Source organism: Rhinoraja longicauda, unplaced genomic scaffold (genome assembly GCF_053455715.1).
Source record: "Rhinoraja longicauda isolate Sanriku21f unplaced genomic scaffold, sRhiLon1.1 Scf001663, whole genome shotgun sequence".
NCBI lineage: Eukaryota > Metazoa > Chordata > Chondrichthyes > Rajiformes > Arhynchobatidae > Rhinoraja > Rhinoraja longicauda.
The window spans coordinates 1-26,000 of NW_027602878.1; the positions used below are offsets into that span (position 1 = coordinate 1).

At 47.4% G+C, this 26,000-nt stretch overlaps 1 protein-coding gene across 1 annotated transcript; it reads right to left on the reverse strand.

The window, feature by feature from the left end:
- Positions 1-3,903: 3,903 nt before the first annotated feature.
- Positions 3,904-14,832, reverse strand: LOC144591736 (putative G-protein coupled receptor 139). The gene is made up of 3 exons (XM_078395767.1): positions 14,766-14,832; positions 10,028-10,756; positions 3,904-4,050 (listed from the first exon to the last, which is right to left on the reverse strand). Exons 1-3 carry the CDS (start codon positions 14,830-14,832, stop codon positions 4,001-4,003), a joined length of 846 nt encoding a protein of 281 aa, XP_078251893.1. The 3' UTR covers positions 3,904-4,000.
- Between the last annotated feature and the right edge of the window lie 11,168 nt (positions 14,833-26,000).

Sequence of the window (26,000 nt, forward strand, 5' to 3'; positions counted from 1 at the left end):
AAGTTGGGCCCAAACCTCTCCTGCACCCTCACCCTCCCATCTCCCCCTCCTCCTCCCCCACCCTTCCCCTCCCTCTCTCCTCCTCCCTCCCCACCCTTCTCCCTCTCCCTCCTCCCCGCTCCCTCTCCCCCCTCCCTTCCATCTCCCCGCATCCACCCACCCCATCCCCCTCAACCTCCCTTATCCTCCCTCCTCCCCCTCCCTCCCTTCCCATCCTCCCACCCTCCTCCGTCCTCTCCCTCCTCCCCCACTCCCTCTCCCCCCTCCCTTCCATCTCCCCGCATCCACCCACCCCATCCCCCTCAACCTTCCTTGTCCTTCCTCCCTCCCTCCTCCCCCTCTCCTCCCTCTCCCTTCCTCCTCCCTCTCCCTTCCTCCTCCCCCCTCCCTTTGCGTCTATCTTTGATTTAAACCAGTAGCTGCAGTTGTTTCCTACACATGATACTTCCCTCCGTGATGTGGAGAAGTTGATCACTCCGGCATTTTACGTCTATCCCAGACGATAGGTGGAACCAAAACAGGAAGGGGATCATAAGTGATAGGAGCAGAATTAGACCATTCGGCCGATCAAGTCCACTCCGCCATTCAATCATGGCCGATCTATCTCTCTCTCCAAACCCCATTCTCCTGCCTTCTTCCCATAACCCCTGGCACCCGTCCCAATCAAGAATTTATCTCTGCCTCAAAAATATCCACTGACTTGGCCTCCACAGCCTTCTGCGGCAATGAATTCCACAGATTCACCACCCTCTGACGAAAGAAATTCCTCCTCATCCCCTTCCTAAAGGAATGTCCTTTAATTCTGAGGCTGTGGCCTCTCGTCCTAGACTCTCCCAACAGTGGAAACATCCTCTCCTCATCCACTCTATGCAAGCCTTTCACTATCTGAATGATGTCATCTGTTTTAAAACAAACTTGATTTAAAATCCATATTACAACCACATTCAGTTCAGTTTCACTTTAGTTTATTGTCACGTGCACCGAGGTACAATGAAAAGCCTTTGTTGCGTGCCAGCCAGTCAGCAGAAAGACAAAACATGATTACAATCTAACCATCTACAGTGTACAGATACATTATGAACATCATCACTAATTCAAAAATCTCAGGATTGTGTGAGGAACCTTTTAAAAACATTGTCGGCACCAGAACAACGAGGGACAATTTACGATTCCACCAAGCCAAACCTGCACGTCTTTGGAGTGTGGGAGGAAACCGAAGGTCTCAGAGAAAACCCACGCAGGTCACGGGGAGAACGTACAAACTCCGTACGGACAGTGCCTGGAGTCAGGATTGAACCCGTGTCCTTGTGTACTGCCCAGGTGAGGTCTGCTGTATGAGTTTACCAGATTATATGCAAAAACAAAGAATTTCACTGTGATGCATGTGACAATAAAGTATTATTGAATCATTGAACTTTCCAATACAATGGTCAGCAGGTCTTCAGTTAACAGAAATGTGTAGGACGGAACTGCAGATGCTGGTTTACACCAAAGATAGACACAAAATGCTGGAGTAACTCAGCGGGACAGGCAGCACCTCAGGAGAGAAGGAACGCTATACTGTTGCTAATCCTTCCCTCCAGAGATGCTGCCTGTCCCGCTGAGTTACTCCAGCACTTTGTGTCTATCTTCATAGAGTCATAGCGTGATACAGTGTGGAAACAATAGACAATAGGTGCAGGAGGAGGCCATTCGGCCTTTCGAGCCAGTACCACCATTCAATGTGATCATGGCTGATCATTCTCAATCAGTACCCCGTTCCTGCCTTCTCCCCATACCCCCTGACTCCGCTATCCTTAAGAGCTCTATCTAGTTCTCTCTTGAATGCATCCGGAGACTTGGCCTCCACTGCCTTCTGAGGCAGTGAATTCCAGATTTACAACTCTCTGACTGGAAAGGTTTTTCCTCATCTCCGTTCTAAATGGCCTACCCCATACTCTTAAACTGTGGCCCTTGGTTCTGGACTCCCCCAACATTGGGAACATGTTTCCTGCCTCTAAGGTGTCCAACCCCTTAATAATCTTACATGTTTCGATAAGATCCCCTCTCATCCTTCTAAATTCCAGTGTATACAAGCCTAGCCGCTCCAGTCTTTCAACATAGGACAGTCCCGCCATTCCGGGAATTAACCTAATAAACCTACGCTGCACGCCCTCAATAGCAAGAATATCCTTCCGCAAATTTGGAGACCAAAACTGCACACAGTATTCTAGTTGCGGTCTCACTAGGGCCCTATACAACTGCAGAAGGACCTCTTTGCTCCTATACTCAACTCCTCTTGTTATGAAGGCCAACATTCCATTGGCTTTCTTCACTGCCTGCTGTACCTGCATGCTTCCTTTCAGTGACTGATGCACTTGGAAACCCAGAGCTCGTTGTACGTCCCCTGTTCCTAACTTGACACCATTCAGATAATAATCTGCCTTCTTACTCTTACCACCAAAGTGGATAACCTCACACTTATCCACATTAAACTGCATCTGCCATGCATTCGGCGACTCACACAACCTGTCCAACCTCTTAGCACCCTACAACCTCATAGCATCTTCCTTACAGTTCACACTACCACCCAGCTTTGTATCATCTGCAAATTTGCTGTTACTTATAATCCCTTCATCCAAGTCATTAATGTATATTATAAATAGCTGCGGTCCCAGCACCGAGCCTTGCGGTACCCCACTAGTCACTGCCTGCCATTCTGAAAGGGACCCATTTACCCCCATTCTTTGCTTTCTGTCTGTCAACCAATTTTCTATCCATGTCAGTACCCTACCTCCAATACCATGTGCTCTAATTTTGCCCACTAATCTCCTATGTGGGACCTTGTCGAAGGCTTTCTGAAAGTCGAGGTACACCATATCCACCGGCTCTCCCCTGTCAATTTTCCTAGTTACATCCTCAAAACATTCCAGTAGATTAGTCAAGCATGATTTCCCCTTCGTAAATCCATGCTGGCTCGGAACGATCCTGTTATTGCTATCCAAATGCTCTGCAATTTCGCCTTTTATAATTGACTCCAGCATCTTCCCCACCACTGATGTCAGACTAACTGTCTATAATTTCCCGTTTTCTCTCTCCCTCCTTTCTTAAAAAGTGGGATAACATTAGCTACCCTCCAATCCGCAGAAACTGACCCTGAATCTGTAGAACATTGGAAAATGATCAACAATGCATCCACAATTTCTAGCGCCACCTCCTTAAGTACTCTGGGATGCAGACCATCAGGCCCTGGGGATTTATCAGCCTTCAGTCAAATCAGTCTATCCAACACCATTTCCTGCCTAATGTGAATCTCCTTTCCCCTTTCTGCCCAACTTGCCCACACCGGCCAACATCTCTCAGCTACACTAGTCCCACCTGCCTGCGTTTAGACTATGAAACATAGAAAATAGGTGCAGGAGGAAGCTATTTGGCCCTTGGAGCCAGCACCGCCATTCAATATGATCGTGGCTGATCATCCAAAATCAGAACCCCATTCCTGCTTGTTCCCCATATCCCTCGATTCCGTTAGCCCTAAGAGCTAAATCTAACTCTCTTGTGAAAACATCCAGTGAATTGGCCTCCACTGCCTTCTGTGGCAGAGAATTCCACAGATTCACAACTCTCTGGCTGAAACATTTTTTCCTCATCTCAGTCCTAAATGGCCTACCCCTTATTCTTGCACTGTGGCCCCTTGGTTCTGGACTCCCCAAACATGGGGAACATGTTTCCTGCATCTCGCCTGTCCAATCCCTAAAGAATTTTATATGTTTCTGTAGGATCCCCCCTCATCCATCTACATTTTGGTCCATATCCCTCCAAACCTGCCCGATCGATGTAAAGTTCAAACAAAATAAATTCTTTTAAATCCCACCACGGCTGTGCTCACATCCACAGACTCACTGAGAAGACACTTACCAGGCACACCAATAAAAGCAATGACTGTATACCAGACCTTCGCCACGAACTGAACTGGGATATGCATGTCGACCGCCGGTAGTTCACATCTTCCCCGAGCGTTTCATTTATATACTGCCGATCTCCCAGGAGGTATCGAGATTGCAACACTGCCTAAATCATTCATCAAAGAAATATATACATGAACAGATCGCAACATGCAAGTTAAATCCCTCTTGTGCAAATTAGAAAGTTCAAATTAAATCTGAAATTAGCAGAGGGGTGGGTAAAAAGTAATACCTGGAATATGAGATAAGGGGTTGAAATGACGTTACCTAAAATCCAGGTAGTATAAGAAAATAACTGCAGATGCTGGTACAAATCAAAGGTATTTATTCACAAAATGCTGGAGTAACTCAGCAGGTCAGACAGCATCTCAGGAGAGAAGGAATGGGCGACGTTTCTGGTCGAGACCCTTCCTCAGACTGATACCTAAAATCCATATCAGAGTCATGTATCCAAGAGAGGATTAGATGTACAGTGCCCTCCATAATGTTTGGGACAAAGACCCATCATTTATTTATTTGCCTCTGTACTCCACAATTTGAGATTTGTAATAGAAAAAAAAATCACATGTGGTTAAAGTGCACATTGTCAGATTTTATTAAAGGGTGTTTTTATACATTTTGGTTTCACCATGTATAAATTACAGCTGTGTTTATACATAGTCCCCCCATTTCAGGGCACCATAATGTTTGGGACACATGGCTTCACAGGTGTTTGTAATTGCTCAGGTGTGTTTAAATGCTTACTTCGTGCAGGTACAAGAGAGCTCTCAGCACCTAGTCTTTCCTCTAGTATTTCATATCATATCATATATCATATATCATATATATACAGCCGGAAACAGGCCTTTTCGGCCCACCAAGTCCGTGCCGCCCAGCGATCCCCGCACATTAACACTATCCTACACCCACTAGGGACAATTTTTACATTTTACACATCACCTTTGGAAACTTTTATTGCTGTTTATCAACATGAGGACCAAAGTTGTGCCAATGAAAGTCAAAGAAGCCATTATGAGATTGAGAAACAATAAAACTGTTAGAGACATCAGCCAAACCCTTAGGCTTACCAAAATCACCTGTTTGGAACATCATTAAGAAGAAAGAGACCACTGGTGAGCTTACTAATTGCAAAGGGACTGGCAGGCCAAGGAAGACCACCACAGCCGATGACAGAAGAATTCTCTCTATAATAAAGAAAAATCCCCAAACACCTGTCCGACAGATCAGAAACACTCTTCAGGAGTCAGGTGTGGATTTGATAATGACCACTGTCTGCAGAAGGTATCACAAAATGCTGGAGTAACTCAGCGGGTCAGGCAGCATCTCTGGAGACAAGGAATGAGTGACGTTTCGGGTCGAGACCCTTCTTCAGACTGATGTCGGGGGGGAGGCAGGAGAAAAGAAAGGATGTAGTTGGAGACAGGAAGACAGTGGGAGAACTAGGAAGGGGAGGGGAAGAGAGGGACAGAGGAGCTATCTAAAGTTAGAGAAGTCAATGTTCATCCCGCTGGGGTGTAAGTTGCCCAAACGAAATATGAGGTGCTCTTCCTCCAATTTGCGCTGGGCCTCAATATGGCACTGGAGGAGGCCCATGACAGAAAGGTCAGACTGGGAGTGGGAGGGGGAGTTGAAGTGCTGAGCCACCGGGAGATCAGGTTGGTTAAGGTGGACTGAGCGAAGGTGTTGAGCGAAGCGATCGCCGAGCCTACGTTTGGTCTCGCCGATGTAGACAAGTTGACATCTGGAGCAGCGGATACAATAGATGAGGTTGGAGGAGGTGCAGGTGAACCTCTGCCTCACCTGGAAAGACTCTTTGGGTCCTTGGATGGAGTTGTGGGGGGAGGTAAAGGGACAGGTGTTGCTCCTCGACTTTTCAGCTTAGCCAAGTGAACACTTAATGGAAAAGGACATTCTCTAGGCCATTTGTATTCCATATGATCATAGTCAATTCTAGCTTTTCTGTCTTCCAAAACTTGGGTCTCAGTTATTTCCGAACTAGCATATGGTGCAATACTTCTGATATGTCAATACTGGACTTGTCTTTGGTGACCTTGAACAGGTGTGTAAAATGATGAGGGGCTTCGATAAGGTGAATGGTCACAGTGTCTTTCCCAGGGTAGTGGAGTCCACAACCAGAGGGCAGAGGTGTAACATGAGATTGGAAACATATGAAGGGGTTGTGAGGGGCAACTTTGTCACACAGATGGCTGGTATTGTCGTGGTGACCGTATAATAACAGAAGCCTAACACCTGGATAACGATCCAAAGACTTTATTAACTACATAGCAAGCACGACCTCACGCCTGCACGTTCCACTTACACTAACTCGAATCTCGCAAGCAGTGGTCACTCAAAAGCTAATGGGGCGTAACTACAAAATCATGAAGCGTAACATGAGTGAATCCATTACACTAATCTATATCCCCCCTCTTAAAGTGTAAGAAAATAACTGCAGATGCCGGTACAAATCAGAGGTATTTATTCACAAAATGCTGGAGTAACTCAGCGGGTCAGGCAGCATCTCAGGAGAGAAGGAATGGGTGACGTTTCGGGTCGAGACCCCCTCTTAAAGTATCAACAGCGATACAGATCCATAAACTAAGCACGTCATGTATAACAATCGATGAGAAACTGGAGGAAAGTTAAACATAGTCCGGATACTTCACAACCGGCCTGCAAACATGATGACACCATTACACTAATCTACAGGTAATATGGAACAAGAGTCTAGAAGAGGATGGTAGAGGTGGGTCCAATTATAGTTGAAAAGACATTTAGACAGGCGCGTGGATACGAAAGTAGAAAGGGGACCTTTTGGATCGAGACCCTTCTTGAGACTGATTGTAGTGGGGCAGTGGGGGGGGGGGAGAAAGCTGGAAGAGAGGAGGGGGAGAGAGAGCCTGGCAGGTAATAGATTGACACAGGTGAAGGGGGGGGGGGGGAGGGGAGGGGGGTGTCACCCTGGCAGATAGTTAGACAAAGGCCAGATAGGATAAGTCAGAGGGCGTTGAGACAAATGGATTGAAGAGTTGCGGATTCCAGTGAGTTTACTCCTGTGCCTTTTCTGCGCCTGGGTCAAGTCAAGTCAAGTCAAGTCAAATTTATTTGTCACATACACATACACGATGTGCAGTGAAATGAAAGTGGCAACGCCTGCGGGTTGTGCACAAAAAAGAATTAGTTACAGCATATAAATAAAGTTAATAAGTTACTATTAGTGTCGACAAACATTAGTCTCTGGGGTTATAAAAGTTGACAGTCCTGATGGCCTGTGGGAAGAAGCTCCGTCTCATCCTCTCCGTTTTCACAGCGTGACAGCGGAGGCGTTTGCCTGATCATAGCATCTGGAACAGTCCGTTACTGGGGTGGCAGGGGTCCCTCATGATCTTGCTTGCTCTGGATCTGCACCTCCTGATGTATAGGTCCTGCAGGGGGGCGAGTGTAGTTCCCATGGTGCGTTCTGCCGAACGCACTACTCTCTGCAGGGCCATCCTGTCCTGGGCAGAGCTGTTCCCAAACCAGACTGTAAAGTTGCCGGACAGGATGCTCTCTACAGCCCCAGAGTAGAAGCAATGAAGGATCCTCAGAGACACTCTGAATTTCCTCAGTTGTCTAAGGTGGTAAAGGCGCTGCTTAGCCTTACCCACCAGTGCGGCAATGTGCGTTGCCCACGTCAGATCCACTGTGATGCGTTCTCCCAAGTATTTAAAACTGCTCACCCTATCCACAATAGACCCATTTATCTCCAGTTATCTATTCATCTCTTGATATCGTCACAACAAGACTAGGATTTGAGGGCGACACGGTGGCGCAGCGGTAGAGTTGCTGCCTCACATCGCCAGAGACCCGGGTTCGATCCCGACTACGGGTGCTGTCTGTACGGAGTTTGTACGTTCCCCCTATGACTGCATGGGTTTTTCCTGGGTTCTCTGGTCTCCTCCCATACTCCAAAGCATACACGTTTGTGGGCTAATTGGCTTCGGTAAAACTGTGAACCGTCCCTAATGTGGGTTAGTGTTACGGTGCCCGGTTGAAGCTGGTCAGCATTGACTCGATGGGCTGATGGGCCTGTTTCCGGGCAGTATCTCTAAAGTCTAAAGTCTACGCGTTGACTTGTGAGAATGATCCTACAGATGACTGGATTATTGTACGAGATGCATTTGACACACTGGGCCTGTACTCACTGGAGATTAAAAAGTTATGGGGGACCTCATAGAAACTTATGGAATAGTGAAAGGCCTGGATAGAGTGGACGTGGAGAGGATGTTTCCACTGGTGGAAGAGTCTAGAACCAGAAAGCATATTCTCAGAATAAAAGGACTTACCTTTAGAAAATTGAGGAGGAATTTCTTTTGTCAGAGGGCAGTGAATCTGAGGAACTCATAACCACAGAAGGCTGTGGAGGCCAAGTCATTGGGTATTTTTAAAGCAAAGATTGATAGATTCTCGATTATAAAGGGTGTCAAAGGCTTTTGGGAGAAGGCAGGAGAATGAAGGAAAGTTAGATCAGCCGTGATCGAATGGAAGAGCAGACTTGATGGGCCGAATGGCCTAAGTCTGCTCCTTTGGCTTATCAACACCAGGTGGCGCAGCAGTAGAGTTGCTGCCTGATACGCCTGTGACCCGGGTTCGATCCTGACCACCGGCGCTGTCTGTACGGGGTTTGTACGTTCTCCCCGTGACCAGAGTGAGTTTTCTCCAGGGGCTCCGGTTTCCTCCCACACTCCAAAAACATACAAGTTTGTCGGTAAATTGGCTTTGGTAAAATATTGTAAATTGTCCCGAGTGTGTGTAGGATAGTGCTTGTGTACAGGGATCGCAGGTCGGCACCGACTCGGTGGGCCGAAGGGCCTGTTTCCGCACTGTCTCTCTAAACTAAACTAAACTAAACTTATGACCTCATATCTGTGGAATTCTCTGCCTCAGAAGGCAGTGGAGGCCAATTCTCTGGATGCATTCAAGAGAGAGCTAGATAGAGCTCTTAAGGATAGCGGAGTCAGGAGGTATGGGGAGAAGGCAGGAACGGGGTACTGATGGAGAATGATCAGCCATGATCACATTGAATGGTGGTGCTGGCTCGAAGGGCCGAATGGCCTCCTCCTGCACCCTATTGTCTATTGTCTATAAGACTGAGCCAGACATGGACAGAGATACGGTTGGAGGGGAGGATTTTTTCATGTTGACCCTTGCACATCAAGTATAGATTCCATCAGACCTGGAGACCTATCCACCTTAATGCTCTTCAAGAGCCTCACCACCAGCTGCCGTAGTATATGTGTATTCTCCACACTGATCTCACTGTCGTTCAAGTCCTTCTCCTCAGTGAATACAGATGCAAAATACTCTGTAGGAGCCATTTATGTTTAGGCTAGCAACTGTTGGCATTATACAGTGATTATACATTATACATTATTATTTTGTCTACATATATCTTGCAATATTATTTTGGACACTTGGAGGCGGTCGTGAGATGAACAGGGCGATGAACAGGGTGGAGCAAACCTGGAAAAGACCTGGAGTCCTGGGACCAGACCAGGGACAGAGCAGCCAGCTATGACTTGTTTGTGAAATAAGTAACTCTCCTTGTTTGTACAACTACTTCAATAAACAACTAATTAAACTGGAAACCCGACTGGAATATCTGCTCTAATGGGGTTTGTGTCAGATCATTCCTACTCCCTGTGTAGTAATGGCACTTGGACAATAATTTCATAGAAAAGTCTGAAATTTGCCATTACATACTGGTTAAGATCCTCACAAACGGCACGGTGGCGCAGCGGTAGAGTTGCTGCCTTACAGCGAATGCAGCGCCGGAGACTCAGGTTCGATCCTGACTACGGGCGCCGTCTTTATGGAGTTTGTACGTTCTCCCCATGACCTGCGTGGGTTTTCTCGAAGAGTTCAGCAGTTTTATTTTCTAAATAATCGAATCATTGAAGTTACAGGATACTTTAGCATGCTCACTACCTGTTCTCTGAAGTTGGACTGAGTCACAGCGTAGATAAATGTGTTGGTGCAGCAGTTTAAGTTTAACAGCATAACACTGATGTAGCGGAAGATGTATTGGGCGTCGTTATACTCACTGGTTGATATCCCTGCAATGGAATAATAGAAGGAATCTATAACGTAGAACAGCCACAAGAGGATGAAGCTGCCGGACAGGGTGAAGAGCAAGATTATTGACCTCCTGCGGCTCTCCATCTCGGGGTCGCTACCCTTGTCTCCCCTGCTTCGGCCTCTCAGCGCCTTTCGCACCCGACTGGCGACCAAAATGTGCTTGACCGTCAGAAAGTTGAACATCAAGATTAAGCAGAAGGGAAGCAATGGGGTTGAAATGGAATCAAACCAGTCAAATCCCACCCATTCAGGCTCGGAGAAATAGCCCGCCTTGATGAAGCACAGCCAAGGAGTGCCATCGATGATGACCCCGGGTTTCAGGATGAAGTATTTGGGAATATTCTTAGCGGTGACCAGGGCGCCCGTTGCCGTCAGAACCACCGCCGCGCTTTTCCTGCTGCAATATTTAGTCTTCAGCTTCTGGCAGCAAATGGCCACGTAGCGATCAAAGGTGAAGGTGACGGTGAACCAGACAGAGCAGCCCCTGGCGACGTGCCGGAGGACGTACAGCACCCGGCACACGGGGAAGATGCACAGGAAATTCCAGGGGAAGTAATAGATGTTGATGCGAAACAAAATGACCTGGGTGAGGATGGTCAACAGGTCTGCTGCTGCCATGGCAACCAGGTAGAGAGTGGTGCAGGTGGACAGGCCGCACCTGCCCCGGGACAGGATCGCCATCGCCACCAGGTTCACTGTGGAGCGGGGCAGAGAGGGAGAGGTTACACATCATCACGCCCGCTCAGCTCACGGTCAATGTCATCCGCAGACACAAACCTGATCAATGAATATAGAACATACTACACCAAGTTGGGCCCAAACCTCTCCTGCACCCTCACCCTCCCATCTCCCCCTCCTCCTCCCCCACCCTTCCCCTCCCTCTCTCCTCCTCCCTCCCCACCCTTCTCCCTCTCCCTCCTCCCCGCTCCCTCTCCCCCCTCCCTTCCATCTCCCCGCATCCACCCACCCCATCCCCCTCAACCTCCCTTATCCTCCCTCCTCCCCCTCCCTCCCTTCCCATCCTCCCACCCTCCTCCGTCCTCTCCCTCCTCCCCCACTCCCTCTCCCCCCTCCCTTCCATCTCCCCGCATCCACCCACCCCATCCCCCTCAACCTTCCTTGTCCTTCCTCCCTCCCTCCTCCCCCTCTCCTCCCTCTCCCTTCCTCCTCCCTCTCCCTTCCTCCTCCCCCCTCCCTTTGCGTCTATCTTTGATTTAAACCAGTAGCTGCAGTTGTTTCCTACACATGATACTTCCCTCCGTGATGTGGAGAAGTTGATCACTCCGGCATTTTGCGTCTATCCCAGACGATAGGTGGAACCAAAACAGGAAGGGGATCATAAGTGATAGGAGCAGAATTAGACCATTCGGCCGATCAAGTCCACTCCGCCATTCAATCATGGCCGATCTATCTCTCTCTCCAAACCCCATTCTCCTGCCTTCTCCCCATAACCCCTGGCACCCGTCCCAATCAAGAATTTATCTCTGCCTCAAAAATATCCACTGACTTGGCCTCCACAGCCTTCTGCGGCAATGAATTCCACAGATTCACCACCCTCTGACGAAAGAAATTCCTCCTCATCCCCTTCCTAAAGGAATGTCCTTTAATTCTGAGGCTGTGGCCTCTCGTCCTAGACTCTCCCAACAGTGGAAACATCCTCTCCTCATCCACTCTATGCAAGCCTTTCACTATCTGAATGATGTCATCTGTTTTAAAACAAACTTGATTTAAAATCCATATTACAACCACATTCAGTTCAGTTTCACTTTAGTTTATTGTCACGTGCACCGAGGTACAGTGAAAAGCCTTTGTTGCGTGCCAGCCAGTCAGCAGAAAGACAAAACATGATTACAATCTAACCATCTACAGTGTACAGATACATTATGAACATCATCACTAATTCAAAAATCTCAGGATTGTGTGAGGAACCTTTTAAAAACATTGTCGGCACCAGAACAACGAGGGACAATTTACGATTCCACCAAGCCAAACCTGCACGTCTTTGGAGTGTGGGAGGAAACCGAAGGTCTCAGAGAAAACCCACGCAGGTCACGGGGAGAACGTACAAACTCCGTACGGACAGTGCCTGGAGTCAGGATTGAACCCGTGTCCTTGTGTACTGCCCAGGTGAGGTCTGCTGTATGAGTTTACCAGATTATATGCAAAAACAAAGAATTTCACTGTGATGCATGTGACAATAAAGTATTATTGAATCATTGAACTTTCCAATACAATGGTCAGCAGGTCTTCAGTTAACAGAAATGTGTAGGACGGAACTGCAGATGCTGGTTTACACCAAAGATAGACACAAAATGCTGGAGTAACTCAGCGGGACAGGCAGCACCTCAGGAGAGAAGGAACGCTATACTGTTGCTAATCCTTCCCTCCAGAGATGCTGCCTGTCCCGCTGAGTTACTCCAGCACTTTGTGTCTATCTTCATAGAGTCATAGCGTGATACAGTGTGGAAACAATAGACAATAGGTGCAGGAGGAGGCCATTCGGCCTTTCGAGCCAGTACCACCATTCAATGTGATCATGGCTGATCATTCTCAATCAGTACCCCGTTCCTGCCTTCTCCCCATACCCCCTGACTCCGCTATCCTTAAGAGCTCTATCTAGTTCTCTCTTGAATGCATCCGGAGACTTGGCCTCCACTGCCTTCTGAGGCAGTGAATTCCAGATTTACAACTCTCTGACTGGAAAGGTTTTTCCTCATCTCCGTTCTAAATGGCCTACCCCATACTCTTAAACTGTGGCCCTTGGTTCTGGACTCCCCCAACATTGGGAACATGTTTCCTGCCTCTAAGGTGTCCAACCCCTTAATAATCTTACATGTTTCGATAAGATCCCCTCTCATCCTTCTAAATTCCAGTGTATACAAGCCTAGCCGCTCCAGTCTTTCAACATAGGACAGTCCCGCCATTCCGGGAATTAACCTAATAAACCTACGCTGCACGCCCTCAATAGCAAGAATATCCTTCCGCAAATTTGGAGACCAAAACTGCACACAGTATTCTAGTTGCGGTCTCACTAGGGCCCTATACAACTGCAGAAGGACCTCTTTGCTCCTATACTCAACTCCTCTTGTTATGAAGGCCAACATTCCATTGGCTTTCTTCACTGCCTGCTGTACCTGCATGCTTCCTTTCAGTGACTGATGCACTTGGAAACCCAGAGCTCGTTGTACGTCCCCTGTTCCTAACTTGACACCATTCAGATAATAATCTGCCTTCTTACTCTTACCACCAAAGTGGATAACCTCACACTTATCCACATTAAACTGCATCTGCCATGCATTCGGCGACTCACACAACCTGTCCAACCTCTTAGCACCCTACAACCTCATAGCATCTTCCTCACAGTTCACACTACCACCCAGCTTTGTATCATCTGCAAATTTGCTGTTACTTATAATCCCTTCATCCAAGTCATTAATGTATATTATAAATAGCTGCGGTCCCAGCACCGAGCCTTGCGGTACCCCACTAGTCACTGCCTGCCATTCTGAAAGGGACCCATTTACCCCCATTCTTTGCTTTCTGTCTGTCAACCAATTTTCTATCCATGTCAGTACCCTACCTCCAATACCATGTGCTCTAATTTTGCCCACTAATCTCCTATGTGGGACCTTGTCGAAGGCTTTCTGAAAGTCGAGGTACACCATATCCACCGGCTCTCCCCTGTCAATTTTCCTAGTTACATCCTCAAAACATTCCAGTAGATTAGTCAAGCATGATTTCCCCTTCGTAAATCCATGCTGGCTCGGAACGATCCTGTTATTGCTATCCAAATGCTCTGCAATTTCGCCTTTTATAATTGACTCCAGCATCTTCCCCACCACTGATGTCAGACTAACTGTCTATAATTTCCCGTTTTCTCTCTCCCTCCTTTCTTAAAAAGTGGGATAACATTAGCTACCCTCCAATCCGCAGAAACTGACCCTGAATCTGTAGAACATTGGAAAATGATCAACAATGCATCCACAATTTCTAGCGCCACCTCCTTAAGTACTCTGGGATGCAGACCATCAGGCCCTGGGGATTTATCAGCCTTCAGTCAAATCAGTCTATCCAACACCATTTCCTGCCTAATGTGAATCTCCTTTCCCCTTTCTGCCCAACTTGCCCACACCGGCCAACATCTCTCAGCTACACTAGTCCCACCTGCCTGCGTTTAGACTATGAAACATAGAAAATAGGTGCAGGAGGAAGCTATTTGGCCCTTGGAGCCAGCACCGCCATTCAATATGATCGTGGCTGATCATCCAAAATCAGAACCCCATTCCTGCTTGTTCCCCATATCCCTCGATTCCGTTAGCCCTAAGAGCTAAATCTAACTCTCTTGTGAAAACATCCAGTGAATTGGCCTCCACTGCCTTCTGTGGCAGAGAATTCCACAGATTCACAACTCTCTGGCTGAAACATTTTTTCCTCATCTCAGTCCTAAATGGCCTACCCCTTATTCTTGCACTGTGGCCCCTTGGTTCTGGACTCCCCAAACATGGGGAACATGTTTCCTGCATCTCGCCTGTCCAATCCCTAAAGAATTTTATATGTTTCTGTAGGATCCCCCCTCATCCATCTACATTTTGGTCCATATCCCTCCAAACCTGCCCGATCGATGTAAAGTTCAAACAAAATAAATTCTTTTAAATCCCACCACGGCTGTGCTCACATCCACAGACTCACTGAGAAGACACTTACCAGGCACACCAATAAAAGCAATGACTGTATACCAGACCTTCGCCACGAACTGAACTGGGATATGCATGTCGACCGCCGGTAGTTCACATCTTCCCCGAGCGTTTCATTTATATACTGCCGATCTCCCAGGAGGTATCGAGATTGCAACACTGCCTAAATCATTCATCAAAGAAATATATACATGAACAGATCGCAACATGCAAGTTAAATCCCTCTTGTGCAAATTAGAAAGTTCAAATTAAATCTGAAATTAGCAGAGGGGTGGGTAAAAAGTAATACCTGGAATATGAGATAAGGGGTTGAAATGACGTTACCTAAAATCCAGGTAGTATAAGAAAATAACTGCAGATGCTGGTACAAATCAAAGGTATTTATTCACAAAATGCTGGAGTAACTCAGCAGGTCAGACAGCATCTCAGGAGAGAAGGAATGGGCGACGTTTCTGGTCGAGACCCTTCCTCAGACTGATACCTAAAATCCATATCAGAGTCATGTATCCAAGAGAGGATTAGATGTACAGTGCCCTCCATAATGTTTGGGACAAAGACCCATCATTTATTTATTTGCCTCTGTACTCCACAATTTGAGATTTGTAATAGAAAAAAAAATCACATGTGGTTAAAGTGCACATTGTCAGATTTTATTAAAGGGTGTTTTTATACATTTTGGTTTCACCATGTATAAATTACAGCTGTGTTTATACATAGTCCCCCCATTTCAGGGCACCATAATGTTTGGGACACATGGCTTCACAGGTGTTTGTAATTGCTCAGGTGTGTTTAAATGCTTACTTCGTGCAGGTACAAGAGAGCTCTCAGCACCTAGTCTTTCCTCTAGTATTTCATATCATATCATATATCATATATCATATATATACAGCCGGAAACAGGCCTTTTCGGCCCACCAAGTCCGTGCCGCCCAGCGATCCCCGCACATTAACACTATCCTACACCCACTAGGGACAATTTTTACATTTTACACATCACCTTTGGAAACTTTTATTGCTGTTTATCAACATGAGGACCAAAGTTGTGCCAATGAAAGTCAAAGAAGCCATTATGAGATTGAGAAACAATAAAACTGTTAGAGACATCAGCCAAACCCTTAGGCTTACCAAAATCACCTGTTTGGAACATCATTAAGAAGAAAGAGACCACTGGTGAGCTTACTAATTGCAAAGGGACTGGCAGGCCAAGGAAGACCACCACAGCCGATGACAGAAGAATTCTCTCTATAATAAAGAAAAATCCCCAAACACCTGTCCGACAGATCAGAAACACTCTTCAGGAGTCAGGTGTGGATTTGATAATGACCACTGTCTGCAGAAGGTATCACAAAATGCTGGAGTAACTCAGCGGGTCAGGCAGCATCTCTGGAGACAAGGAATGAGTGACGTTTCGGGTCGAGACCCTTCTTCAGACTGATGTCGGGGGGGAGGCAGGAGAAAAGAAAGGATGTAGTTGGAGACAGGAAGACAGTGGGAGAACTAGGAAGGGGAGGGGAAGAGAGGGACAGAGGAGCTATCTAAAGTTAGAGAAGTCAATGTTCATCCCGCTGGGGTGTAAGTTGCCCAAACGAAATATGAGGTGCTCTTCCTCCAATTTGCGCTGGGCCTCAATATGGCACTGGAGGAGGCCCATGACAGAAAGGTCAGACTGGGAGTGGGAGGGGGAGTTGAAGTGCTGAGCCACCGGGAGATCAGGTTGGTTAAGGTGGACTGAGCGAAGGTGTTGAGCGAAGCGATCGCCGAGCCTACGTTTGGTCTCGCCGATGTAGACAAGTTGACATCTGGAGCAGCGGATACAATAGATGAGGTTGGAGGAGGTGCAGGTGAACCTCTGCCTCACCTGGAAAGACTCTTTGGGTCCTTGGATGGAGTTGTGGGGGGAGGTAAAGGGACAGGTGTTGCTCCTCGACTTTTCAGCTTAGCCAAGTGAACACTTAATGGAAAAGGACATTCTCTAGGCCATTTGTATTCCATATGATCATAGTCAATTCTAGCTTTTCTGTCTTCCAAAACTTGGGTCTCAGTTATTTCCGAACTAGCATATGGTGCAATACTTCTGATATGTCAATACTGGACTTGTCTTTGGTGACCTTGAACAGGTGTGTAAAATGATGAGGGGCTTCGATAAGGTGAATGGTCACAGTGTCTTTCCCAGGGTAGTGGAGTCCACAACCAGAGGGCAGAGGTGTAACATGAGATTGGAAACATATGAAGGGGTTGTGAGGGGCAACTTTGTCACACAGATGGCTGGTATTGTCGTGGTGACCGTATAATAACAGAAGCCTAACACCTGGATAACGATCCAAAGACTTTATTAACTACATAGCAAGCACGACCTCACGCCTGCACGTTCCACTTACACTAACTCGAATCTCGCAAGCAGTGGTCACTCAAAAGCTAATGGGGCGTAACTACAAAATCATGAAGCGTAACATGAGTGAATCCATTACACTAATCTATATCCCCCCTCTTAAAGTGTAAGAAAATAACTGCAGATGCCGGTACAAATCAGAGGTATTTATTCACAAAATGCTGGAGTAACTCAGCGGGTCAGGCAGCATCTCAGGAGAGAAGGAATGGGTGACGTTTCGGGTCGAGACCCCCTCTTAAAGTATCAACAGCGATACAGATCCATAAACTAAGCACGTCATGTATAACAATCGATGAGAAACTGGAGGAAAGTTAAACATAGTCCGGATACTTCACAACCGGCCTGCAAACATGATGACACCATTACACTAATCTACAGGTAATATGGAACAAGAGTCTAGAAGAGGATGGTAGAGGTGGGTCCAATTATAGTTGAAAAGACATTTAGACAGGCGCGTGGATACGAAAGTAGAAAGGGGACCTTTTGGATCGAGACCCTTCTTGAGACTGATTGTAGTGGGGCAGTGGGGGGGGGGGGAGAAAGCTGGAAGAGAGGAGGGGGAGAGAGAGCCTGGCAGGTAATAGATTGACACAGGTGAAGGGGGGGGGGGGGAGGGGAGGGGGGTGTCACCCTGGCAGATAGTTAGACAAAGGCCAGATAGGATAAGTCAGAGGGCGTTGAGACAAATGGATTGAAGAGTTGCGGATTCCAGTGAGTTTACTCCTGTGCCTTTTCTGCGCCTGGGTCAAGTCAAGTCAAGTCAAGTCAAATTTATTTGTCACATACACATACACGATGTGCAGTGAAATGAAAGTGGCAACGCCTGCGGGTTGTGCACAAAAAAGAATTAGTTACAGCATATAAATAAAGTTAATAAGTTACTATTAGTGTCGACAAACATTAGTCTCTGGGGTTATAAAAGTTGACAGTCCTGATGGCCTGTGGGAAGAAGCTCCGTCTCATCCTCTCCGTTTTCACAGCGTGACAGCGGAGGCGTTTGCCTGATCATAGCATCTGGAACAGTCCGTTACTGGGGTGGCAGGGGTCCCTCATGATCTTGCTTGCTCTGGATCTGCACCTCCTGATGTATAGGTCCTGCAGGGGGGCGAGTGTAGTTCCCATGGTGCGTTCTGCCGAACGCACTACTCTCTGCAGGGCCATCCTGTCCTGGGCAGAGCTGTTCCCAAACCAGACTGTAAAGTTGCCGGACAGGATGCTCTCTACAGCCCCAGAGTAGAAGCAATGAAGGATCCTCAGAGACACTCTGAATTTCCTCAGTTGTCTAAGGTGGTAAAGGCGCTGCTTAGCCTTACCCACCAGTGCGGCAATGTGCGTTGCCCACGTCAGATCCACTGTGATGCGTTCTCCCAAGTATTTAAAACTGCTCACCCTATCCACAATAGACCCATTTATCTCCAGTTATCTATTCATCTCTTGATATCGTCACAACAAGACTAGGATTTGAGGGCGACACGGTGGCGCAGCGGTAGAGTTGCTGCCTCACATCGCCAGAGACCCGGGTTCGATCCCGACTACGGGTGCTGTCTGTACGGAGTTTGTACGTTCCCCCTATGACTGCATGGGTTTTTCCTGGGTTCTCTGGTCTCCTCCCATACTCCAAAGCATACACGTTTGTGGGCTAATTGGCTTCGGTAAAACTGTGAACCGTCCCTAATGTGGGTTAGTGTTACGGTGCCCGGTTGAAGCTGGTCAGCATTGACTCGATGGGCTGATGGGCCTGTTTCCGGGCAGTATCTCTAAAGTCTAAAGTCTACGCGTTGACTTGTGAGAATGATCCTACAGATGACTGGATTATTGTACGAGATGCATTTGACACACTGGGCCTGTACTCACTGGAGATTAAAAAGTTATGGGGGACCTCATAGAAACTTATGGAATAGTGAAAGGCCTGGATAGAGTGGACGTGGAGAGGATGTTTCCACTGGTGGAAGAGTCTAGAACCAGAAAGCATATTCTCAGAATAAAAGGACTTACCTTTAGAAAATTGAGGAGGAATTTCTTTTGTCAGAGGGCAGTGAATCTGAGGAACTCATAACCACAGAAGGCTGTGGAGGCCAAGTCATTGGGTATTTTTAAAGCAAAGATTGATAGATTCTCGATTATAAAGGGTGTCAAAGGCTTTTGGGAGAAGGCAGGAGAATGAAGGAAAGTTAGATCAGCCGTGATCGAATGGAAGAGCAGACTTGATGGGCCGAATGGCCTAAGTCTGCTCCTTTGGCTTATCAACACCAGGTGGCGCAGCAGTAGAGTTGCTGCCTGATACGCCTGTGACCCGGGTTCGATCCTGACCACCGGCGCTGTCTGTACGGGGTTTGTACGTTCTCCCCGTGACCAGAGTGAGTTTTCTCCAGGGGCTCCGGTTTCCTCCCACACTCCAAAAACATACAAGTTTGTCGGTAAATTGGCTTTGGTAAAATATTGTAAATTGTCCCGAGTGTGTGTAGGATAGTGCTTGTGTACAGGGATCGCAGGTCGGCACCGACTCGGTGGGCCGAAGGGCCTGTTTCCGCACTGTCTCTCTAAACTAAACTAAACTAAACTTATGACCTCATATCTGTGGAATTCTCTGCCTCAGAAGGCAGTGGAGGCCAATTCTCTGGATGCATTCAAGAGAGAGCTAGATAGAGCTCTTAAGGATAGCGGAGTCAGGAGGTATGGGGAGAAGGCAGGAACGGGGTACTGATGGAGAATGATCAGCCATGATCACATTGAATGGTGGTGCTGGCTCGAAGGGCCGAATGGCCTCCTCCTGCACCCTATTGTCTATTGTCTATAAGACTGAGCCAGACATGGACAGAGATACGGTTGGAGGGGAGGATTTTTTCATGTTGACCCTTGCACATCAAGTATAGATTCCATCAGACCTGGAGACCTATCCACCTTAATGCTCTTCAAGAGCCTCACCACCAGCTGCCGTAGTATATGTGTATTCTCCACACTGATCTCACTGTCGTTCAAGTCCTTCTCCTCAGTGAATACAGATGCAAAATACTCTGTAGGAGCCATTTATGTTTAGGCTAGCAACTGTTGGCATTATACAGTGATTATACATTATACATTATTATTTTGTCTACATATATCTTGCAATATTATTTTGGACACTTGGAGGCGGTCGTGAGATGAACAGGGCGATGAACAGGGTGGAGCAAACCTGGAAAAGACCTGGAGTCCTGGGACCAGACCAGGGACAGAGCAGCCAGCTATGACTTGTTTGTGAAATAAGTAACTCTCCTTGTTTGTACAACTACTTCAATAAACAACTAATTAAACTGGAAACCCGACTGGAATATCTGCTCTAATGGGGTTTGTGTCAGATCATTCCTACTCCCTGTGTAGTAATGGCACTTGGACAATAATTTCATAGAAAAGTCTGAAATTTGCCATTACATACTGGTTAAGATCCTCACAAACGGCACGGTGGCGCAGCGGTAGAGTTGCTGCCTTACAGCGAATGCAGCGCCGGAGACTCAGGTTCGATCCTGACTACGGGCGCCGTCTTTATGGAGTTTGTACGTTCTCCCCATGACCTGCGTGGGTTTTCTCGAAGAGTTCAGCAGTTTTATTTTCTAAATAATCGAATCATTGAAGTTACAGGATACTTTAGCATGCTCACTACCTGTTCTCTGAAGTTGGACTGAGTCACAGCGTAGATAAATGTGTTGGTGCAGCAGTTTAAGTTTAACAGCATAACACTGATGTAGCGGAAGATGTATTGGGCGTCGTTATACTCACTGGTTGATATCCCTGCAATGGAATAATAGAAGGAATCTATAACGTAGAACAGCCACAAGAGGATGAAGCTGCCGGACAGGGTGAAGAGCAAGATTATTGACCTCCTGCGGCTCTCCATCTCGGGGTCGCTACCCTTGTCTCCCCTGCTTCGGCCTCTCAGCGCCTTTCGCACCCGACTGGCGACCAAAATGTGCTTGACCGTCAGAAAGTTGAACATCAAGATTAAGCAGAAGGGAAGCAATGGGGTTGAAATGGAATCAAACCAGTCAAATCCCACCCATTCAGGCTCGGAGAAATAGCCCGCCTTGATGAAGCACAGCCAAGGAGTGCCATCGATGATGACCCCGGGTTTCAGGATGAAGTATTTGGGAATATTCTTAGCGGTGACCAGGGCGCCCGTTGCCGTCAGAACCACCGCCGCGCTTTTCCTGCTGCAATATTTAGTCTTCAGCTTCTGGCAGCAAATGGCCACGTAGCGATCAAAGGTGAAGGTGACGGTGAACCAGACAGAGCAGCCCCTGGCGACGTGCCGGAGGACGTACAGCACCCGGCACACGGGGAAGATGCACAGGAAATTCCAGGGGAAGTAATAGATGTTGATGCGAAACAAAATGACCTGGGTGAGGATGGTCAACAGGTCTGCTGCTGCCATGGCAACCAGGTAGAGAGTGGTGCAGGTGGACAGGCCGCACCTGCCCCGGGACAGGATCGCCATCGCCACCAGGTTCACTGTGGAGCGGGGCAGAGAGGGAGAGGTTACACATCATCACGCCCGCTCAGCTCACGGTCAATGTCATCCGCAGACACAAACCTGATCAATGAATATAGAACATACTACACCAAGTTGGGCCCAAACCTCTCCTGCACCCTCACCCTCCCATCTCCCCCTCCTCCTCCCCCACCCTTCCCCTCCCTCTCTCCTCCTCCCTCCCCACCCTTCTCCCTCTCCCTCCTCCCCGCTCCCTCTCCCCCCTCCCTTCCATCTCCCCGCATCCACCCACCCCATCCCCCTCAACCTCCCTTATCCTCCCTCCTCCCCCTCCCTCCCTTCCCATCCTCCCACCCTCCTCCGTCCTCTCCCTCCTCCCCCACTCCCTCTCCCCCCTCCCTTCCATCTCCCCGCATCCACCCACCCCATCCCCCTCAACCTTCCTTGTCCTTCCTCCCTCCCTCCTCCCCCTCTCCTCCCTCTCCCTTCCTCCTCCCTCTCCCTTCCTCCTCCCCCCTCCCTTTGCGTCTATCTTTGATTTAAACCAGTAGCTGCAGTTGTTTCCTACACATGATACTTCCCTCCGTGATGTGGAGAAGTTGATCACTCCGGCATTTTGCGTCTATCCCAGACGATAGGTGGAACCAAAACAGGAAGGGGATCATAAGTGATAGGAGCAGAATTAGACCATTCGGCCGATCAAGTCCACTCCGCCATTCAATCATGGCCGATCTATCTCTCTCTCCAAACCCCATTCTCCTGCCTTCTCCCCATAACCCCTGGCACCCGTCCCAATCAAGAATTTATCTCTGCCTCAAAAATATCCACTGACTTGGCCTCCACAGCCTTCTGCGGCAATGAATTCCACAGATTCACCACCCTCTGACGAAAGAAATTCCTCCTCATCCCCTTCCTAAAGGAATGTCCTTTAATTCTGAGGCTGTGGCCTCTCGTCCTAGACTCTCCCAACAGTGGAAACATCCTCTCCTCATCCACTCTATGCAAGCCTTTCACTATCTGAATGATGTCATCTGTTTTAAAACAAACTTGATTTAAAATCCATATTACAACCACATTCAGTTCAGTTTCACTTTAGTTTATTGTCACGTGCACCGAGGTACAGTGAAAAGCCTTTGTTGCGTGCCAGCCAGTCAGCAGAAAGACAAAACATGATTACAATCTAACCATCTACAGTGTACAGATACATTATGAACATCATCACTAATTCAAAAATCTCAGGATTGTGTGAGGAACCTTTTAAAAACATTGTCGGCACCAGAACAACGAGGGACAATTTACGATTCCACCAAGCCAAACCTGCACGTCTTTGGAGTGTGGGAGGAAACCGAAGGTCTCAGAGAAAACCCACGCAGGTCACGGGGAGAACGTACAAACTCCGTACGGACAGTGCCTGGAGTCAGGATTGAACCCGTGTCCTTGTGTACTGCCCAGGTGAGGTCTGCTGTATGAGTTTACCAGATTATATGCAAAAACAAAGAATTTCACTGTGATGCATGTGACAATAAAGTATTATTGAATCATTGAACTTTCCAATACAATGGTCAGCAGGTCTTCAGTTAACAGAAATGTGTAGGACGGAACTGCAGATGCTGGTTTACACCAAAGATAGACACAAAATGCTGGAGTAACTCAGCGGGACAGGCAGCACCTCAGGAGAGAAGGAACGCTATACTGTTGCTAATCCTTCCCTCCAGAGATGCTGCCTGTCCCGCTGAGTTACTCCAGCACTTTGTGTCTATCTTCATAGAGTCATAGCGTGATACAGTGTGGAAACAATAGACAATAGGTGCAGGAGGAGGCCATTCGGCCTTTCGAGCCAGTACCACCATTCAATGTGATCATGGCTGATCATTCTCAATCAGTACCCCGTTCCTGCCTTCTCCCCATACCCCCTGACTCCGCTATCCTTAAGAGCTCTATCTAGTTCTCTCTTGAATGCATCCGGAGACTTGGCCTCCACTGCCTTCTGAGGCAGTGAATTCCAGATTTACAACTCTCTGACTGGAAAGGTTTTTCCTCATCTCCGTTCTAAATGGCCTACCCCATACTCTTAAACTGTGGCCCTTGGTTCTGGACTCCCCCAACATTGGGAACATGTTTCCTGCCTCTAAGGTGTCCAACCCCTTAATAATCTTACATGTTTCGATAAGATCCCCTCTCATCCTTCTAAATTCCAGTGTATACAAGCCTAGCCGCTCCAGTCTTTCAACATAGGACAGTCCCGCCATTCCGGGAATTAACCTAATAAACCTACGCTGCACGCCCTCAATAGCAAGAATATCCTTCCGCAAATTTGGAGACCAAAACTGCACACAGTATTCTAGTTGCGGTCTCACTAGGGCCCTATACAACTGCAGAAGGACCTCTTTGCTCCTATACTCAACTCCTCTTGTTATGAAGGCCAACATTCCATTGGCTTTCTTCACTGCCTGCTGTACCTGCATGCTTCCTTTCAGTGACTGATGCACTTGGAAACCCAGAGCTCGTTGTACGTCCCCTGTTCCTAACTTGACACCATTCAGATAATAATCTGCCTTCTTACTCTTACCACCAAAGTGGATAACCTCACACTTATCCACATTAAACTGCATCTGCCATGCATTCGGCGACTCACACAACCTGTCCAACCTCTTAGCACCCTACAACCTCATAGCATCTTCCTCACAGTTCACACTACCACCCAGCTTTGTATCATCTGCAAATTTGCTGTTACTTATAATCCCTTCATCCAAGTCATTAATGTATATTATAAATAGCTGCGGTCCCAGCACCGAGCCTTGCGGTACCCCACTAGTCACTGCCTGCCATTCTGAAAGGGACCCATTTACCCCCATTCTTTGCTTTCTGTCTGTCAACCAATTTTCTATCCATGTCAGTACCCTACCTCCAATACCATGTGCTCTAATTTTGCCCACTAATCTCCTATGTGGGACCTTGTCAAAGGCTTTCTGAAAGTCGAGGTACACCATATCCACCGGCTCTCCCCTGTCAATTTTCCTAGTTACATCCTCAAAACATTCCAGTAGATTAGTCAAGCATGATTTCCCCTTCGTAAATCCATGCTGGCTCGGAACGATCCTGTTATTGCTATCCAAATGCTCTGCAATTTCGCCTTTTATAATTGACTCCAGCATCTTCCCCACCACTGATGTCAGACTAACTGTCTATAATTTCCCGTTTTCTCTCTCCCTCCTTTCTTAAAAAGTGGGATAACATTAGCTACCCTCCAATCCGCAGAAACTGACCCTGAATCTGTAGAACATTGGAAAATGATCAACAATGCATCCACAATTTCTAGCGCCACCTCCTTAAGTACTCTGGGATGCAGACCATCAGGCCCTGGGGATTTATCAGCCTTCAGTCAAATCAGTCTATCCAACACCATTTCCTGCCTAATGTGAATCTCCTTTCCCCTTTCTGCCCAACTTGCCCACACCGGCCAACATCTCTCAGCTACACTAGTCCCACCTGCCTGCGTTTAGACTATGAAACATAGAAAATAGGTGCAGGAGGAAGCTATTTGGCCCTTGGAGCCAGCACCGCCATTCAATATGATCGTGGCTGATCATCCAAAATCAGAACCCCATTCCTGCTTGTTCCCCATATCCCTCGATTCCGTTAGCCCTAAGAGCTAAATCTAACTCTCTTGTGAAAACATCCAGTGAATTGGCCTCCACTGCCTTCTGTGGCAGAGAATTCCACAGATTCACAACTCTCTGGCTGAAACATTTTTTCCTCATCTCAGTCCTAAATGGCCTACCCCTTATTCTTGCACTGTGGCCCCTTGGTTCTGGACTCCCCAAACATGGGGAACATGTTTCCTGCATCTCGCCTGTCCAATCCCTAAAGAATTTTATATGTTTCTGTAGGATCCCCCCTCATCCATCTACATTTTAGTCCATATCCCTCCAAACCTGCCCGATCGATGTAAAGTTCAAACAAAATAAATTCTTTTAAATCCCACCACGGCTGTGCTCACATCCACAGACTCACTGAGAAGACACTTACCAGGCACACCAATAAAAGCAATGACTGTATACCAGACCTTCGCCACGAACTGAACTGGGATATGCATGTCGACCGCCGGTAGTTCACATCTTCCCCGAGCGTTTCATTTATATACTGCCGATCTCCCAGGAGGTATCGAGATTGCAACACTGCCTAAATCATTCATCAAAGAAATATATACATGAACAGATCGCAACATGCAAGTTAAATCCCTCTTGTGCAAATTAGAAAGTTCAAATTAAATCTGAAATTAGCAGAGGGGTGGGTAAAAAGTAATACCTGGAATATGAGATAAGGGGTTGAAATGACGTTACCTAAAATCCAGGTAGTATAAGAAAATAACTGCAGATGCTGGTACAAATCAAA